The sequence below is a fragment of the Lottia gigantea genome, assembly GCF_000327385.1.
Source record: "Lottia gigantea unplaced genomic scaffold LOTGIsca_87, whole genome shotgun sequence".
NCBI lineage: Eukaryota > Metazoa > Mollusca > Gastropoda > Lottiidae > Lottia > Lottia gigantea.
In genome coordinates this window covers 110,595-123,469 of record NW_008710867.1, presented here as the reverse complement: position 1 = coordinate 123,469, position 12,875 = coordinate 110,595, and the positions used below count along the sequence as shown (strand labels likewise).

The window sequence follows — 12,875 nt, the reverse complement described above, 5'->3', positions numbered from 1 at the left end:
GATTACTGATTAATCTGGATAGTGACTAACTGAAATAACTGACAAAGATAGTGACTAACTGACAAGGATAGTGACTAACTGAACAGTTTTGTGAATAAGATAATATTATGAATATAAACGAGCATAATTTAATTAATTATTCATAAAATTTTTTATTATGATTGCTCATTAAGTTCGATTTTTAAATTGTCATTTTTTATAACTTAATGAAATTTGCTTCATTTTGTCAATTGATATTATTAGAATGATTAAGAAATTTCTATCTACCACAGCATTATCATGCACCCGGGCAGTAAGGGTTGAAAGCCGACACCAGAGGCACTGGAGTGGCATAAGTCTTTTTCTCACCTTCAGGAGGATTTAGAGAGCCAGGCACCAGCAAGTGTAAAAGTTATTTTACAAACACTGTACCTCATATCTTAACAAATACTATAATAATAACTTGCTGTGGAGTTCGTGTAATAATTTTGTCAAGTCAATGGATTTTACATTTCCTGTGATGATGAGAGCTGAAGTAGAACCTGTGTTCAGATATTCATATTAAATAGAGATTTTTGTTGTGTTTATTTTGTTTTTATTGAGTTTGATTATTAATATAAAATATATCAAATATGTAGTAGAACCAAAAGATATTGTGTTATTTTTTATCATATCATTATGAGGAGGGGCTGTAGTTACAGTTGGTTAGGGTGTTGAAATCTTTACATGACGTCATAACATGCTGGAGACGAGCTGTAGTTACAGTTGGTAGAGCATTAAAATCTTAACATGACATCATCTGTTAAGTAATGTCATGCAAAATGGTGGTCGTAGATTTAGTATGTGAAATTCAGGTGACCTTAAGCAAGTTGTCTTTCCGTATTATTCCAGTTGATCCAACTGTCAATGGGTACAGATGAAATCAAAACCGAAAGGTTTGGCCAAGGACAAGCTGGTAACAAATGCAAGCTGAAGCTATTTATGATCATTTATTAATCTAAATCTTTGAAAAATATCAAAATATTAGTTCATATGAGCCGAGATTTAGCCATTTTGGATATCCTTCGAAGCACTTTTACCCACCTTTTTTGGGAAATGAAAGATGGCATCTAAAATGCAACTGCCATACTGAAGCATTGTAGCATAAAAGTGCCCTTTTTATTAACCTTCGGAAACCTAGGGGCGTTTTTATCACCCCCTAAAAACACAAGAGGGTATATTTCTATTTTGGGTATTAATAATCTCCTAATATTACAGGGGCCTTATTCTGATAAACGTCAATCCAAATTTGAGGAAGCACAGTAATCTGATTGGTTAATTTCAAATTCAAAATTATGATCGACCAATCAGATCAGTTTTCCAAAGAGAGGCTCAAATACTAATTAAATATACAAAATATTTACAAAAATATACATCGTAACTATAACAACGCTAGTTTTAACCAATCAAATCAATGATAACAATGTACAAGTAACCAATCAAAAACTTGATCTCAAATTAAAAAAAAATCACAACAATCATATGTCTGGCCATGTTCCTATAGCAACAGTATATATTATCCATATCTAACATTGCTAATCGAACATAACGTTTGGCATTCGACACACACAAAAAAAAAATTTGACCTTCATTTTAAGAGAATCAATGAACGATACCTTTTACCAAAGAATTTTTTTGTTCAAGAATCAAATTTTCATAACTTTTCGATACAAAATTCTACAGATTTCCTGAAAAATTTTCAAAGGTATGTACACATTAAGTTATTTTGACTACATAAAAAAATACATTCATAAAGGCACAGTTTAGATGGCTGACAAAATCAAATTGTACTAAAAATTACATTTTATTGCACAAAGGTACAAGAAAAAAATGCCTGGAAAAATCAAAGTACAGTTCCAAAACAATGGGATTGTAAAAAGGTTTTCTAAACTTTTTATGTGTATCAGGGACACTGATAGCATCAATTTGCATCATTCCAATTTTCAATGTCCCTTATACTCTGGTTGTAACAATATTTAACAGCTAATATACGTCACGTTTCTTAGGGGCTGGACCTTTTTTACTTCTGTCGAAAGGAATTTATTTTGTTGCCTACAAAAAAGAATCCATAAGTTTGAATTCTTCCTCTAGAATTTTGATCACATTTTGCAAAATTTAGAGAAAATTCTATACACCCAAACATATACTTGAAGTTTATTTTGTGCCGAGGGGGTCGTCAAAGATGTCGTTTGTCGCGTCTTTCGATTCTTCCTTCTTCTTGGATTCTTTCTTCGCTTTTCCAACAACTGGCGTCGAATCAGCAAAAATATCATCTGAAAATTTTAAATAAAAAGAAAATTTGTTAAGATGGATTAAACAAAGGGTATAATCAAATAACTCACAGGAGCGAAGAGTCAAAATCAAGAATATTCTACAGTACAAAGACTCTCATCTCAAATCAAATTGACAAGAGCTGACATTGAGCTGAAAGAAATATCGGGGAACGTGGCAAGAGCAATGGACAAAAACTAACCTATATCATCTTTGAAAATTCCTTTCTTTTCTGTTGGTGCCTTCTTTTTCTTTTTTAAATCTTTAGTTTTGGAGGAAGGAATGTCAGCAAAAATGTCTGTGTCATCTTGAAATAATGTTTCGTCCTTCGTTGAGGCTTTTTTCGGTCTCCGTCTTTCTTTTTTGTCATCTTTTGTAGTTGAGGTTGATGCGAATATATCTTCTTCGGGCTGGAAACGTAAACGGAAAAAATGGTGTCTGAGTTAAAACTTAATAAGAAACACGTGCACAACTACTTGATCTCGAGGATTCTTTCTAGAAGTTGGTCCTTGACAACATCTCAGATGTTCATATGGGACAATAAACCGAGCCACCGTGTGCTACAGACTAGACTGGCATTAAAATTCTGAAATCTTACCTCATCCTTCTCCTTCGATTTAGTATTGGATCGTTTTTTGGAAGTAGCAAAAAAATCATCTTCCGCATCTACTGGAGTTTTCTCCTTTGATTTAGATTTACTCTCTAAAAAAGAAAACAAGAAAATAATTAGCAAATTTGGGTTTACATCATGTGATGTCACTTGCTAATGGCTGCTTCACCGACCGCTAGGGTACATATCGCGTAATTATGTTGCCGATGGAGTGGCGCTAGTGTTGAGGACAATTCAAGTGAAAAGTTTAAAGATGGCGTACCTGGTTTCTTTTTGTTAATACTGGCATCAGCGAAAATATCCTCGTCATCTACAATCTTTAACTTCGATTTATCTTTTTTATTTTTATCTTTCACCGACGAACTGGCAAATAAGTCATCTTCGTCTGCTGTTGCTTTGGACCTCGTTCGTTCCTTAGCAACAGTTTTATCAGATTTTGTGTCACTAGCACGAGGGGAGAACAAATCTTCCTTATCCACAGTTTCAGTTTTTTTCGGTTTGTCTAAATCACTAAATAAGTCATCTGCTGATTGTTTACTAGAATCAGACTTATCTGCCCCTGATGAAAATTTGCCAGACGTGAAAACATCTTTATCCTCTTTCTTGTCCTCCGTAACTAAGGCTGATGTGGTCTTTTCTGAAGAGATGTCACCCACGAGGTCATCATTTCCGAATAAATCCATTTTCGCAGGTGAAGAGGATTTTTCAGGTGATTTTTCTGTCGTTGCCGTCCTTTCTGATGATGGAGATTTTTCTGGACTGGCTCTAGGACTTTCGTTGCCGTTAGCAACACCATTAGCTAGATTTGGACTGTCTCCTTGTGCATCACCTGGGGTCATGGAAGCAATGTCTTCATATGTTACGCCATCTTCGAACACTCGTGATCTACGGGCGTATCGACTTTGTGGGCGTCGTTTTCTAGAAATCTTGGCTCTTTCCTGCAAAATGGAAAATGGATGTCGTTATTTGAAAACAGGAAGAAAAAAAGATGATTAATTAAGTCCTGAGGCGCATAAATTCTGGATTTGGACAGGGGCATAACACAATGAAAAATTAAAACTCCTTTTCTCATCTAGCTGTCCTGGGTTATCCCCCAATTTCTCATCCAGCTGTTCTGGGTTAAACCCCGATTTTGTACCCAGTTGTCCTGGGTTAACCCCCTATTTTGTACCCAGCTGTCCTGGGTTAACCCCTGATTTCTCATCCAGCTGTCCTGGGTTAACCCCTGATTTCTCATCCAGTTGTCCTGAGCTGTACTGACCTTATTTTTACTGCTAAGAGTACTGGCTTCAGCAGGTTCATCAAAAGTAGCTGCAATAGGTTCGGGTGCTGTTGAGGGTGGTGCAGAACCAGGAAGCAATGCTGCTGGATTGATAGCTAGGTTAGCCTAAAAAATAACACAAAAAATACTGAAATTTTATGAAATTGGCTTGCTGCACAGCTGTTGCTTTTGAAATAGTGACATCATAAACATTTAGTTTAAGTGGATTGCAAGAGTCAAAGACGTCTGATTGAAAATTTGAATCGTGCAAATGGATGCTTTCAGTGTCCCCGATAAAGTTTAGAAAACCTTTTTACATCTCATCAATCAGTCAAGCTTTTGATATCTAATCATGCAAACAATAAACAAACAAATTAAAACAACAAGCACCTGTAACGAACCAATCTTTCCTCCTGAAGTTTGACCTGGTCGTGTTGATGTTGGTGTTGAAATAACAGGCAACTACCCAGAAAATACAACACAAATAATATATATAACACATGCTTTAGAATGACTGAATGAATTAAATAAATTAAACATAAATAAATAAATAAATAAATAAATAAATAAATAAATAAATAAATAAATAAATAAATAAATAAATAAATAAATAAATAAATAAATAAATAAATAAATAAATAAATAAATCAAAATCAAATCAAGGACATGCCACATCTATTTTAAAAAATTCTTCAAATATGAACAAATGCAATTATCAACTACCCAACACGGAACAAATTTTGAAGCTTTGTTTACATTGGCCTACATCTAACATCTAAAATTAACATGCACTACAAACAACAAAATGCACAGAAAATTGGAAGATTTACAGAAAACAGACTTACATCCCCTAAAGTATCATTATCTAACGTTGGTGCTGGAGGAACGCCATTTTCTAGCAATGGAGGACTGGGTACTGAAAAAAAATCAAAAAGTTTAGCTCCAGAAGGTATTTATACATCTGTATTCACCAAAATCTTAAGACATGAACACAAATCATAATGGATCTGTATTTCCAAATGAAGATAGGCAATGCCCTGGACCTTCAGGATAGCATGGAAGCGTTCCAACTCATCGTGGCTCTCCCAATATTCGGGGCTTTATCTAATGCCATAAATATAGAAGTTCCCTACCATCTTTAATACTGTCATCTGTAGCTTCACTATTAGGAGTTGTCTTTTCCTTGTCTTCCGTAGGGGATTTCTCTTCTGAAGGTGAAGGCTGCTCAAAACTGGCACCTTGCTTCTTCTTTAATCCTGCTAATGGATCCATTCCACCAAACATGGACACAGCACCGGCAGGTTTCCATGGTTTCGGTCCTGAAGATGGTGTTGGTGATGTAGGCGAGGCAGTGGACTGAAATGTTAAAATGTATTTGTAAGTCGTACTATTGCTTTCTCCAGTCTAAGCTATTATTTGGTTCACAAGGATCCTTTCTGGACCAGCTGGTCCTTGACCAAACCTCTTGGCATTGATCTTTCCTGGATTATCTGTACCCATTTACAGCTGAGTTGACTATAATAATGAGGAAAGATGACTTGTCCATGGTCAGACTTTCTGACTGAGATTAGACTAATATATAGACGCAAATTCTCTGAACAGGAGTGAAGAATCAAGTAAATCAAGGTGAAAATGTGCATTGGTACTTACTTCTGGAGAAGAGGGGGTAGATGTATTTGATGGAACAGCTTTAGATTGTGACGGTGAGGTGGGAGAACGTAGACATGGTTTAAGAGCAGGTTTCGGTAAGGTTTTGGGTAAGGTTTTAGGTAATGTTTTGGGTGGTGCAGGTTTTTTACTAATCACCTCTTCCTTTTTATCAGAACCAAACAATGGATCAGCTGAAATGAAGAAAACAGATCTGGGATGAAACATTGTCAAATTTGAACTCCTCCATGCAGATTTTGATGAAGAACTTCGACAGAAAAACATCTAAGCTCTGATTAATGCAGACATGGGCAATAACTCTGCTAAACTTTAATGAAACATTGTCAAATTTGAACTGCTCCATGCAACGTCTGAAAAAACCAGCAGACTTGGGCAACAAAAACTACAACCACATCTCGCATTTATTTCTTACATTTTTTAGCTTCTTCTTTCTTTTCATCTTTCGTTTCTTTATCTTCAGATTTTTCAGTCTCTCTCTCCTCAGAATCCTGTTTCTTTTTCTTTAACAGCGCCGTGGGATCCAGTCCTCCGAACATAGATACAGCTCCAGGCATTTTCTTGGGTTTAGCTGGTTCTGCTGGCTTTTCTTCCACTGGTGCCTGGAAAAGATTTAAAAGAAAAATGAACCACACCATTATTAGCAATGATGGACCTAAGGTGGTTATCAATGATCCAAAATGTCATGGGAGGAGCTTTTCAACTATAAATTTAACATCAGGGGATCCAGTAGGACTAAATTAGCCATGCTCCAAAATGAGACTAGTCAGGCAATCAAATACTTCATAACAGTCCAAAAATGCACATTCTGGTTGCTAAGGAAGTGAGGAATCCCACAATTACGTGTGATGTCTCCCAGAAGATCAAAATTCTTGAAGCAGAAGAGAATGTATCTCCAAGATCTATATTGGTGGAAGAAAATCTTGCAGCAAGGAAAGAGAATCCAAGATATATATTTGTGGAAGAAAATTTTGAAGCAAGCAGACATAGTCTAGTGCTTACCTCTGGTGCATCTGAGGATTCCGTTTCTGTGGCTCCAGCTACCAGTACCTTCTTTTCTGATTTTGCTGAAGATCCAAATAAATCTTCTTCATCATCGTCATCAAATAATCCTAAGGGTGATTTCACTGGGGCTGCTTTCTTGGCACTTGACTTGTCTTCTTCCTAATAAGGTAATGAAATGGAGTTTTACTTCTAATGTTTTCTTCTACAGCTTAGACTGAAGACTGGTATGCAGTGGGCAATGAGGAAAACTGTAACACACTGTTCATGAGACCAAAATACATTTTCTAAATAGTTTGTTAAAACACCCCTAATATTGTAATGAAATGTTCCAAACCAGTAGCTTGCTATCAAAAATAACTTTAAATATGCATGTGTGGACTGGCCCAAAAGAGGTCCAGGGGGTGATCAGATAGTAAATGTAACCAACCTGTGTTTTGGTGTCTTTTTTACCCCCAGAGTCAGCTCTGGGTTTTTCTGTGGGTGAAAATAATTCATCATCCCCATCACTAAATAAACCTTTACCACCTTCTTTCCTCTGAAAAGGGTCAAGGGTACAATTTAAAACATCTGGTTTTTACCCATATACTTTGATTGGTTAAAAATAAATTCATTAGAACATGACAGTAGTAAAAAACTTGCTAGATTACAAAGGAGATGGAGAAAAACAAGGAATTGTAACTATATTTTGATTCGCTTGTCATTAGTGCATACCTGTTTGACTTCTGCTGGTTTCTGCTGTGTTTTTGGTTGTGATGTGGAGGATTTTTTGGTAGAGAACAAGTCCTCATCATCATCATCATCAAATAGAGATAACTTATTACCATCTTTACTGGGTTTGGCCTTCTCTTCATTCTAGAATAAACCAATATCAAAGTTTACACCAAGATCTCAAATTTGGGACATTAATTTGAGACTTAACTTTGGGACAATATCTTTTGTTGCATGTTGCACATTATTGATGGTGACAGAGATTTTTCTGAAAAGGTGCGCATTATTTTCGCAATTAAGCTTATACAGTAAATTGTAAAGATCTCTACCTTTTTAGTGTCCTCAACCGGGTCCTTTTTCTTCAAAATATCAGCCCCGCCAAATAAGGACACTCCTCCTACTGGCTTCTTCTTCGCTGGTGCAGCTTCCGCAGCTGGTTTAGAGGCAGCTGGTTTTGGTGCGGGACCACCGAATAAATCATCACCCTCATCTTCAAATAATCCAGATTTTATACTTTCACTTTTCTTTTCTTCTTTCTATAAATAGTTCAAATGAATGGATCCCTGTGAACCTAAGTTGTTATCCTTGAGAAATATAGTTGTTTCTTTGTCTCTTTTTTGAAAGAGTTTGAAGATCCTGCTAACTAGTTGGTCCTGGGACCCTTAGGATAAACCTTTCCCAGATTATTGTACCATCAATCGCTGTGTGGTGAGCATCCCTCCTGCCAGTTGGCTGGACCTTCTAGTTATCAATCTTTCCCACATCAATCAAATGATGTCAAGATTCTAACGCTCTTACTGAGTGAGCTACACCCCATCCTCAAAGAACAATCCTGAAACGAACAATTCTCACTTACCTTTTCTGTCGGTTTGTCAGATTTTTTCTCATCACCACTGGCTAAAACATTTTCTTTGGACCCAAATAATCCTCCTTTAGATTTACTGAAAAATACCAAAAAATAAAACATAATAACACACTGACTGTGTCCCTTTTTAATTCATTATGGACCCCATGTTCCCGAGCCTTTCCATAAATAATCCCAGCTTGTAAAGAGATTGTCAAGAGGTTTTCTAAACTTTTATGTTTAAGACTGAAGGCTTGGTGGAAAAAATTAATTACAACGGTGGAAGATGGGTCCAGTCTCCTCCTGGTGATCTGATATTCAATAGAAAGATTATCCAGTATGTTGTCAATAAGTACTAAAACATACCAGACGTTTGGTTGATTACTGACACTATTTATAGCTCTAGAGATAAACAAACTATATAACCCCAAGCTGTATTAACTTTCTACATATTATAATAAACCACTTTCTCAATTAATTTTCATACAAGCCAAGTGGAGGGGGGGGGGGGGGCTTTAGTTTCACTTTTTATAAGCTTCTGTTATAATAACAGCCCGTCTTTTCTTGAGACACTGTCATATATAGAAAAGACATCTATAGAAATAGTGAGTAAAATTCCTAGTTTGAGATATTTTTAAAGGAATTATGTGATTTCCGTACATTTCTAGTACTTCTGAAGACTATTTACATATATTCAAGACTAAAATCAACCCCTAGAAATGGTGAATCACTTTAAGAGTAAAGGGAAATGGTGATAGTTATATAATGCCTCTCTTATCTCTTCCTCTCTATATATTTCTATATAGTGTATAATATGTATAGGACCATGATGTTGAACAGACCTGTCTCAATTTCCTGTTTCAATACATAAATATATAAAATTCATATCACTTAGAGATAGAGAGTAGGTGGGGAGGACTGGCCAGGACCAGTGGGAAACGTTGGCCAAAACTTAGACTGGCCCAGCTTACCCTCTCCCCCTAGTTTTTAAATTCTTGTAATTGAAAAAATGAAATGAAATGAATGGAGTTTTATGCCCTACTTTTTCTGCTCCTTATGGGCTAATGAAGACAGACACCATGCAGTGTTCAATGAGGGGAATATTGTAAGGACAGTGGCATTAGCCCTGAGTCAAGGGATCTTTAATGTGCACAGCCTGTAGCACGCAGGGCCTTGGTTTATTGTCCCATTCGAACAACTAGACACTTTTTCCATGTCAGTCCCTCCGACCTGCATCACATACAAAGGTAAAAAAGACTTGTCAAATCCGAAGGTATCAACTCAACCTATGCTGGGATTGAATCCTGGACCTTCTGGTTAGCAAGCAAGGGTCTAACTCACTAAGCCACGGCAGCTCCCTTCATGGATCGAAGACTTTATTTGGGTAATAGGGCTAAATTGACAGGGGACCTCTCGCAAAATATTCAAAATTCTTTGTCACATGTACCCCTTTAGGGTAAAAAAAACTGTGCGATATACTTGCAAATTTTTAGTACTTACTATGTGCAATATCTTTGATAGCCTGACAAAATAAATCCACTTAAAAAATGTAGAAACACAAGACATAGTATACTAGTACTTAGCAAGATATACAACTCCATAATATCCTAGGCCAGTGCTTTCGTTACATATTGTCTAATAGATTACTATTCATAATGCCTCAACCGGTCCTTTAAGGTAACCTTTCCACTAAACAAATCAATTAAGCTATTAACTCTTCCTCAATCGGTCCTTTTGTGTATGACAATCCAAAAAAGTCATTCATTTGCATCTGCAAAGTTCACAGAATTAATTGTAATTATTCATTGACAAAAATCAGTGTGACACGACACGGTAAGACTAATACATCTGAATAAAAACAACTATAAACGACAAGATAGATCAAAACTTCCCCTTTCACTCGACCATGACTAAATAAATCATTTTAAACTTCCTTGATGAACTTTCTTTTAAAATGAAATGAAACGAAATAAATGAACTGAACAAATTGAAATGAAAAGGATTGAAATACAATGGACACAGGAATGAATTGAAATGAATTGTGAAACGATGGAAATGAAATGAATTTGATCCAGTAATGCACAAAGCCTGCAGAACACAGGGTTGTCTTAGTACAAAACTTCAGAAACACTTTACAAAACCAAAATCCATCCACACTGACAAAACTTTCAAAACACTTAACAAAACTACATTGAAAATTAACTTGTATTCGAACTAAACATAAAAATTAAAAAAATTAAGAGCAAATCACATCAGTCTCGAAACACAATTCTAAATTCAAAATCCATCAACACTGACAAAAATTCAGAATCATCCACAAGAAAAAACATAATCGAAAATTATCCTCCAAAACTAGAAAGAACATAATCAAATCAAGACCTAAACCAACCTTTTTCTGAAGAAACTTGATCTGGTTCCAAAATTCCTGGAATTCTTTGATATATGAGTCAAAAATCTAAAAATGGAGCACTTTAAAAACTTTTAAAATATCTACCTCTTAGGTGTAACAGGCGGCGGTGACTCTTTGTCTTTTGTTTTGTGTCCAAATTTCGACTTAATCCAAGAAGCAGCCATTTTGATCTTCCATGCCTTACAATATTGCTAAAAATAACTCTTGGGGTAACACAGGCAGACTATGGTGGAACCATCAGTTTGGTGCCAGGCCACTACTAGTTAATACAACCCTATCAGTTTTCATCTTAATATCAAAGGATATTAGGCCAGTGTAACTTAAATGTTACTATTTATAGCCCACTGGTGCACATCTTGACTGGAAGCAGACGTTAACTTGCCATTGGCAACCAACCAACCAGCTCAGCCCCGTCGTTAGGGTGAGGTCCGTGATTGGCTGGGCCCCAGCAAGTGAGAATTAAACCCCAGCAAAACCTTCTTCAATTCAGCAGAGATTGATTCATTTACGGACTTTGTACAAAATCAAAAAGATATAGATTTTGGTACGTTTTTGGCTTCTTAATATGGTCAGAAATGAGTTCTCTGAGTACAAAATCTGAGCCCCCTTTCTACCAGCTGATCCTTGACAAAACCTCTACATTCCAAAAAGGTGTAATAATCCATCATTCAATTTCTTTTTCAATAACATTTTCATAATCAAAGGTTATAGCCACTTTAAATTAAAGTACTGATATGTGGGATAGTCTCCTTAATAACAAATTGAAACATGAATGAAATTCAATGCTGGCCAATGTCCAACTTTGACCATCTGGGACCATTTTAATTTTCGTAGAATCAGACACTAGTATTAGTATCTGTTTGAATTAGTACTCAGTATGTTTACCTTTGTACACAGCAGGGAATCCATTACAGGGAAGCCATTACAAGGGAAGTCATTACATAATTACTAATGTACAAATAGCCTGATAGACTGTTAACACCCCACGATTTTATCTGTAAGTCTAGAGCTCTTAAAGGTTTGATGTTATTTTAGCCGGTGAAAGAAAGAAAGAGCTATTTTTGACAAGGATTACAACTTAGGATCACGAGGATCCTTTCTACCAGTTGGTCTTAGGCCAAAACACTTGGCATTGATCTTTCCTGATTGGAATGAGGAGAGATGACTTATTCTGTACCCATTTACAGCTGGGTTGACTGGAATAATGAGGAAAGATGACTTATTCTGTACCCATTTACAGCTGGGTTAACCGGAATAATAAGGATCCTTTCTACCAGCTGGTCAGTTATTTTGAAAGTTATAATTTGTTGGTAGTATAGTAACTTTAAGAATAACAGAGAGTTAAGAACATGGAGATATCAGGTTACCATAGAAACACACATACATTGCTTGCTCTTCTATACTGTATTATACTCTTAGCTATCTATTAGACTTGAGGCCAATAGAAATACATAACTGTTTCTTGTGTATTGGGTATTGGTTGGATTGGGGCTGTATTTGCCAGTCATGTCTGCTTGGAGCTCCAAAATGACCAGATCTTGTGACATATTTATTTATATTTGATAGTATTTGAAGGAATTATTAGGTGAAAGGGGCAAGTTTCAAGGGGGGGTTCACAGAAAAAGGTTATTAAGAAGACAAAAGCTTGGACCAAACCTGTAATTAGTATACGCAACCAGGACATCACCTGCAGAAGTTTTGTGGAATTACAGGACCAGGACGTCAGACAGGAAATTGAAAGGTTAAAAATAGAATATTACCTGTCGGATTTAGATTTTGGTGAGAACAGTTCATCATCCAGGTCATCATCGAAGAGACTACCAGCATTGCTAGACTTGGACCCAGAACGGTCACTTTTCTTCAGGCTGTCCACACTTTTAGATCCTCCTAGTTGACCACTGGCCGAGTTTTTAGATTGAACACTGCTACTGCGAGATTTCTCACTTGACGACCAATCATTGTTCTGAAATAAAATCAAATGGTAAAAGGATGTGAAAGCTTTCGGAAGCACTGACACCGGTATCAGAATTGAAGAGAATTCGAAACCATGGCAACTCATCGACTAGCAAATGACAATCCAACT

General features: G+C 36.3%; 1 protein-coding gene across 1 annotated transcript; it reads right to left on the bottom strand.

Annotated features, from left to right (window-relative positions):
- Positions 1 to 2,172: 2,172 nt before the first annotated feature.
- Positions 2,173 to 10,750, bottom strand: LOTGIDRAFT_236749 (hypothetical protein; the record flags this gene model as incomplete). Its single annotated transcript, XM_009067848.1, has 17 exons — positions 10,634 to 10,750; positions 9,883 to 10,153; positions 8,395 to 8,479; positions 7,868 to 8,074; positions 7,542 to 7,682; positions 7,258 to 7,365; positions 6,828 to 6,989; positions 6,241 to 6,427; positions 5,967 to 6,001; positions 5,294 to 5,516; positions 5,006 to 5,076; positions 4,551 to 4,622; positions 4,161 to 4,286; positions 3,162 to 3,837; positions 2,888 to 2,991; positions 2,492 to 2,699; positions 2,173 to 2,291 (listed from the first exon to the last, which is right to left on the bottom strand). The coding sequence occupies exons 2-17, from the start codon at positions 9,981 to 9,983 to the stop codon at positions 2,173 to 2,175; spliced, it is 2,625 nt and encodes an 874-aa protein (XP_009066096.1). The 5' UTR covers positions 9,984 to 10,153; positions 10,634 to 10,750.
- Positions 10,751 to 12,875: the final 2,125 nt, after the last annotated feature.